Genomic DNA, 7,120 nt, shown 5'->3' with positions numbered 1-7,120 from the left:
CAACAAGTCCACATAGAAGAAGCACACCACCGATGTGATCATGAGGAATCATAGGGACCAGGTATCAGCAGACACTTAACAAACAATAACCAATTGTTGAGACTGAGGGGCGTTGGAGCACAGATCCAAAGCCCATCTGTCAACAACAGAACAATCCCTCCACAAAGGTGCCACAGGGAAGGGATGAGTCACCAGGGCACAGTAAAGCACCTATGAAACACACAATATTCCTCTGGTTCTTGAGGCGTCCTCACCCTCCACTACCATGACCCCAGTGCTGCTTCTCTATTCAGACTACACCAGAACATGTGCACAGGTATAGAAAGGGATGGGAGCTCACGACACCCAGAATCCAGGCACAGGAGTGGGAGTGGAGATACCAGAAGGGGAAGAGGGGGAGGGAGAGAAAGGAGGATCACAATGGCAATACCATATAACCCTCTCCAGGGGGAAGCACAACAGAAGCATGGGGGAAGGCAGACAGCGGTCAGTGTGAGAGATGAAAATAAAAACAATGGACAATCAATCTATCAAGGGGTTACTGGGGGTGGGGAGAGGGGGAGCTGGTACCAAGGGCTCAATAGAAGGTAAATGTCTATAAAAGAATGAAGACAACATATATACAAATTTGCCTGATGCAAGTGACGTATGGATTGTGACAAGAGTTCTAAGAGTCCCCAATACAATGATTTTAAGAAGAATTTAGCTTAGCTCGTGGTATCAAAACGATCCAGAGAAATGGCCAGTCGGTGACACACTGCGTGAGCGGCTAACAGCAAAAAAGCGCCAATGAAATGCATGCAGGGCAAAGGCTGGCTCCGTCGAGGCCCCTCCACAGGCTCCGGCTCCATGGTAAAAAGGCGTTCCTTCCCCAGGACTTACTCGGTACAGGATGGTGTTGGGGTACAGGGCAGGAGCGGGCTCTGATCGCCTCCGGTCTGGTCCGCTAGGGAATACTTAATATTTGTGTATTCGTGTCCTTTCCTCTTGCTTTTCTGAAAGTTGAAGATGGCAAGTAAAAACATGTCAGTTGGGGGTTTCACTTTTAAATGTTTTAAGGAATCAAGCAGCCGAAGCATTGCACTTTAAAAAGGAGAAACTGTTGCTGGTGCTGCTCCCACGGTGGAAATGGGTTAGAAAGTCCCCTCCACGTAAACACCCTGTGGATGAAAAGTACTGACGTGTCAGGCAGATCTGTCAGAGGGGCTCTTATCAGGATCGTGAATTCGAAAGCCTCGCTGCCATCAAGTCCGGCCCGACTCCTCCTGACCCCGTAGGACACATACAACTGACCCGTGGGTTTTTGAGACGAACTCTTTTCACAAGCAGAAAGCCTGACTGTTCTTCACTGAGTGGCTGCTGGTTTTGAACTGCTGACCTTTCATGGGTTATCGGCCAGCCTGGGGGAACACTTAATATCCACTCTTACCACCACCACCCCCTCATCCCTGGGAAAATGCCCTGGCATTTTTTAAACTTTTTTTTTTCTCTCATGACACTTTAGGGTGGGCAATTAAAAAAAGAAAAAATAATCCCATGGGAATAGGATTCATCTCAGACACAGAGTGAACTGCCCTTAGCAGGGGTTAAGGTTAGGGTAGCGGTTCTCAACCTGTGGGTCGTGACCCCTTTGGGGGGTCAAACTACTCTTTCACAGGGGTCGCCCGATTCAAAACAGTAGCAAAATGGCAGTGATGAAGTAGCAAGGAAAATCGCTTTACGGTTGGGGGGTCACCACCACATAAGGAACTATCTGAAAGGGTCTCGGCATCAGAAAGGTTGAGAACCGCTGGGTTAGAGGGTTTTCATCCGGAATCCCTCCAGACCAGACACAGCCAGTTCTGAAAGTCTCATCTATCAAGTGATCATCATTGTATGCCGCTGCCTTCAATACGGGATGCGGCGACTTTCCACTTCAGAGAGTCCCAGGCGTGTGGGGCGCTCCCTCAGCGGGGAGACCCGTGCACAGTGCCATCACTTTGGGGAGCGAGGAGGCATGGTCAGTTCGGGTCTCAGGAGCCCTGTCTCGCGGTGGTTACGGGGTGTGCTGCAAGCCCCAAAGTCAACAGCAGCTTGAAATCATCAGCCACCCTGAGGGAGGGAGAGAGGACTTTCCACTCCCTGAGAGGGCAGCCTCAGCCCCGCTCGGCCCCACATGGTCGCTAGGAGTCGGAATCGAGGATGGCAGTGAGTTTGGGAGGTTTATTTAGTGTCTAGTAAACGTGAGAAGCGACGTGTCGAATAAAAGTCCACACATCTCTGGCACCTCAAAATCCTAAGTGCCCTGTCGGAGGTGCCCACGGGGAGAGCCGAGGCCCGTGACACAGTCTGTCTGTCGTGAAAAGACCCGCAATCAGAAGAGGCCCCGGTTCCTCAAGCCGAGTTAACCACCAGGGTCGGGCTGAGGGGACGACAAGGACACAGTAGGGTACTACTTGGGTAGACACCTGGGGCCTCTAAAGCAACTCGCTGTCGTGATTACAGATCGCTGCATTTGGGATTTTGGACTGCTAAAGAGACCCCGGAGAACCAAGGGTGGCCTAGTGTTGCATGGGCGGAGACGAGGGGTGGAGCATCCAAAGGAACCTCGGGGGACTCTGCTGACCTTTCCTTCCTTCCTTTCCTAAAAGGTGAAGGAAATTGTGGCAGAAGAGAATGGTCCATTACAGGTTCACTGCTGTTTGCTCTTCACAGGAGGCTTGGTGGCACAGAAGTAAAGCGCTCCACAGCCCAACCAACGGTCAGCTGTTCAAACCCACTGGCTGCTCCGTGGGAGAAAGAGGTGGCCATCTGCTCCCGTGGTGTTTTCGGCTTTCCCAACCCTGTGGAGCAGTGCTACCTTGTCCCATAGGGTTCCCGAGCCAGAATCCACCTACACAACAGGTCTGAGGTGGTGCTTGTCAGTGTTACGTGCTGTCTAGTCGGGTGAGGAGAGGTGGGGGTGTTTGTTTGTTTGTTTGTTTGTTTGTTTGTTTGTTTGTTTGAAGTGCTCCAGGAGGTTTTCTAGCCCATGATCTTTACAGGACAAACTGCCTGGTCCTTTTCCTGTGAGGCCGCTGGAGGCCTTGAACCTCCAACCTTTTAAGCATGAACAGCCAGCTGGGTCCTTGAGCATGCTGCCACCAGGGCGACCTGAATTATGGACATGATGCTCGGTTTTATTTTTCTAGTTTTTAAAATAAGGGTTATTAAAACAAAATAAATTTACATGCAAAAATTATTTAAATGGCATTTTGGGGGGTACACCTATTTATCACTGCTAAATAAAAAAAAACCAACAAAACAAACTGCTCAACTGCACAGGGGCTTCCAAAAAATTGAGGATTCCATTATTTTTATCTCCCTTTCCCACGAGCTTTTGGAAACCCCTGGTATTACACCTGGAGCCCCTGGCAGCAGAGTGGTCATGACCGGATCAAACAGCGCAGGGTGGGTACAACAGTGAATGCCACTTGTTCACACAAATGACCCAAGTTCACTTCCACTTAAGAGTGATGAACCGAAGCAGCAGTTGATGGTCTTTAAGGAAGCATTGGGAGGTATTGGCACCCCTAAGTCTACTGGCTGAATTCATGAAAGTATGCATACAAGCACTCTTGGGGAAGGGATTGCCAGGGACACCCAGGTTCTACATTCTATAGTCTCTAAGAATAAACTCATAGGAACAGGTATGTGCTTTTGCTTTAAGCGGAGAAGAAGAGTGGCAATAAAAGATTTGTTTTATTTTCTAAGTTGTTCCTAAATCAGCGTGGGGGTCAGAGAGGTCATAGATGGTCAGCAGATGAGAGCTGGGAGGGAAAAATCCCCCTAAATTCTCCAAAACAAGAAGTGAGAATGAAACAAAGCGATCCTTTCCCCCAGCTTTTCCAGGCCAGACTGCATTAGGGGTTCAGGATTTTCCCAACTTGCAGCCACGGGACTACTTTCCCTCTGTCCATCTTAGAAGGCCTTCGCTCTGGGCAACTGCTTACTGTACACACTGCCTGGCCCTCATCAGGTCTAGCCGAAAGACACTCATAAAACAGCCTGCTGGTGCCCAGCACTCAACGGGAAGACAAATCAAGATCTAAAGTTCTGATGCTCAGATCCGGTAGCTTGTCCACTATTGGACCTTCTGTTTCTATCCTTAAAAAAACAACCACCAAAAAGGTCTTGGAGAAGGTACAGCCAGAGCGCTCCTTAGAAGCGAGGAAGGCGAGACTTTGTCACATATGCTCTGGATATGCGATCGGGAGAGACCAGTCCCTGGAGGTCAGGCTTGGTGAGGTAGAAGGGCAGTGACAAAGAGGAAGGCCCTCAACAAGATGGTAGGGCACCGTGGCTGCCACCATGGGCTCACCCATCAGAGCAAGGTGAGGATGGCGCAGGACCGGCGGGGTTTCGTTCCCTGGTACGCAGGGTCGCTATGGGACAGACGGTTCTGACTGGACAGGACCCAACCACCACCACCAGTTTCTATCCACACACTGTTTCTGCGGATAACACTTAGAGGGCAATCTACTACGCAATTTTGCATGAACCAAGGCCCTATTACACTGATGAACGGCTACCTTACTTTGGCTAAGCGAGCCTTGACAATGCGGCTGCCGTTCTGCTAGACTAGCCCAGCTTCCTGGAACGCAACCAACAGGGTGGTAAGGAGGCAAACTCCACTGACGTCTCTACACTATTCCACCTGCAGTGGAGCACACTGGGGCGAGGGGGATGGGGGTAGACACCCCCCGCCAAAGAGCAGTTCTCACTTGCCCCCTCTTCTCAACATATCCCCCTTAACTCAGTGTCTTGTCAGCTAGGAATCGTTTCAGATAGGGAAGCTCCAATCCCATGTTTTTCATTACCCCACCAGCTCATTATTAACATCAGAATTGTATCGCCTAGCGGGTGGCCGTTCCCAGGGCTGTTAGGCCCGGGTGTTCATTTTAAGAGATGGGATTGGGATAAAGATGGCCTAGATCAAAGGCAGACCCGGCTGGGAACTTGGGAGGACTGGGAGTTTGAAGCCGGTTGTGGGAACCTGGGGGGGAAGAGAGGCCCTTCGGAGACCTGGGATGCAGCTGGGATGTCTGCCCAGGATCCCCGGCCCAGGTGCTGAGAGGCTGAGACCCGGAGCTGTAAAGCTGTGATGGGTAATTAGTTCTCAGAGGGGCCCTCCCTCCTGGCTGGGACCTTTTTTTCCGTTCCCAGGAAGGCCCTCTATCCGACCATGGCCCCGGCTTACAAGGAGGACAGTCTGGCTGCCCCGGCTACACGCTCCCGGAAAGACAGAGCGGAACCCCAGTCCCGGCTCGTACCTGCTCTTCTTCGATCCTGCGCTGTAGTGTTTCGATATAATGCTGGACGGCCATGTAGATGAACCGGTATTGTGCTTCTGTCTGCACCATCCCTGACCTCTGGGAACGCACCATCTGGATGGTTTTGGGCACATCGATGTCGCAGTCAACGCCTGCAAAGAAAACCCGGAAGAGCGTCAGGATGGAGTTGCCTCTCATGCAGCTCTGGCAGCCCCGGAGAGGTGATGGGTCCAGAGGACAATGTCCTGATGGACTGTGCCCCAGCGCTATAGCGCTGGACCTCTGACCGGTGACCCCAGAAGATGACAGGGTAAAAGTCAGAGGCCAGGACTCCTACACGCTCCAGTTGTACTGCCTCCCACCCTTTTTCTGCACCCCACCAGCCTCAGGCAGCGACCACCACAGCATGCTGGGCAACAGGCCAGAGCAGTGGTGTCCACAGCTCCTGGGCGTCACCGACTGCCCAGAGCTCACATGACGGCACTGCTTGTCCCTGCCAAACACACAGAAAGTTCAGGGCTGTGGCTCGCCATCAAAGGCTTCCCCCGCAAGCTATTTCCACCAACGCCTTCGTTCCAGAAGCTAAACCCGGAAAGGCAGCTAGCTTCTCAGCCTCCGGAGGACCTACCTTTCTCTCTGATGATGTCAATGAGGATGTCGATCACGATGAAGGTCCCCGTCCGGCCGATCCCAGCACTGCGGGCACAAGGACAGAGGGCCGTGACAACACTGCCACCCTTGGAGGTGCCATACTCAAACCCAAACCAGGAGTGTCGGCAGCAGCGGGGTAGAACTGAGCAGGGTGTGCCTTTGTTTTTGAAAATGAGCCAGCAAAGAACTTGGGGCTTCGGAGTCCTCTGGGGAGACTCCAGCCTCCGAGTCAGGTGGCACGTTCACCATCTCTGCCATGCTGGGGTCCGTCTCCTTGGTAGGAGGAGAGCAGCAACAAATGCCCTGGACCGATCAAGTGGCACACCGGTCTAGTTGCCCAAGCTGGGGGTGAGCTGTAAGAAGCCAGGCTCAGCCCAGTCTGGGGTGGAGGCCGAGAGCACGGCTTCCCTCGTAGCCCTGGGCGGGAAGCGGTTCGAGGCAAACCAACGTCGTGGCGGGGAGACCTCAGCTCTCTTACTTCCATAATCAAAGCAATTAATCCTAAATTGCTAATGTGAAGAGAGACAAGCAAGCAGAAACTGTGTCTTGAGACGAGATGCTGTCCCCACCCTGGCCCTACACGGGGCCACAATGGCCGCCTGTGCAGGTAGCCCTGGACACAGACGAGGCTTCTCCTACGAAACAAGAGGGGGCCGGGCCGGTCACCTGCAGTGCACCACCACGGGCCCCGCGTCCACGATGCTCTCCTGCTTGTGGTGGACCTCCTCCAGGAAGTCCAGCACGCCGCCGGGGTCGCTGGGCACGCCGTGGTCTGGCCAGGTCCGAAAGTGGTATTGCCAGACCGTTCTCTCCGTGTTCCCCTGGAGTAGAGCCAAGAAAAACCAAAAACGAATTAAATAAATCAGCGGTTGAGGAGTCACCCGGTTATGCTCTTGCCTAGGTCCTCCATGAGCCAGTGGCGCCAGCGGGTACCGGGGGGGGCTCCTCGGGCTTTGGGGTGAAGCCCCCCTTCAAGGGGGTCTCCTGTAGGTCTGGCCGGGTGCTCCCGGGAGTGGTTTTGTCACAGAACCCACGATGCGGTTAGGACAACTTATTCTTCAGGAGACTCGAACCTGGATCATCTGTCTGTGCCATCCATAGTGGTCTTCATCCAAGAGGCTTCTGGGGATGGGGGTCTCCTCTCACCACAGGACACACCTGTTCCTCTTTATATCTTT

At 52.8% G+C, this 7,120-nt stretch overlaps 1 protein-coding gene across 1 annotated transcript in view; it reads right to left on the bottom strand.

Annotated features, from left to right (window-relative positions):
• Window positions 1-7,120, bottom strand: part of PTPN11 (protein tyrosine phosphatase non-receptor type 11) — an 81,677-nt gene that overhangs the window by 8,365 nt on the left and 66,192 nt on the right. The window contains exons 11-14 of the mRNA XM_004709659.3: window positions 6,609-6,763; window positions 5,920-5,987; window positions 5,292-5,443; window positions 883-995 (exon numbers count right to left, since the gene is read on the bottom strand). Of these exons, the coding sequence (XP_004709716.3) occupies window positions 883-995; window positions 5,292-5,443; window positions 5,920-5,987; window positions 6,609-6,763 (488 nt within the window). The remainder of the gene's footprint in view (window positions 1-882; window positions 996-5,291; window positions 5,444-5,919; window positions 5,988-6,608; window positions 6,764-7,120) is intronic.

This window comes from Echinops telfairi, unplaced genomic scaffold (assembly GCF_000313985.2).
Source record: "Echinops telfairi isolate 266 unplaced genomic scaffold, ASM31398v2 ScPeMD7_7412;HRSCAF=8450, whole genome shotgun sequence".
In the NCBI taxonomy this organism is placed as follows: domain Eukaryota; kingdom Metazoa; phylum Chordata; class Mammalia; order Afrosoricida; family Tenrecidae; genus Echinops; species Echinops telfairi.
This window is presented reverse-complemented; position numbering and strand designations above follow the sequence as displayed.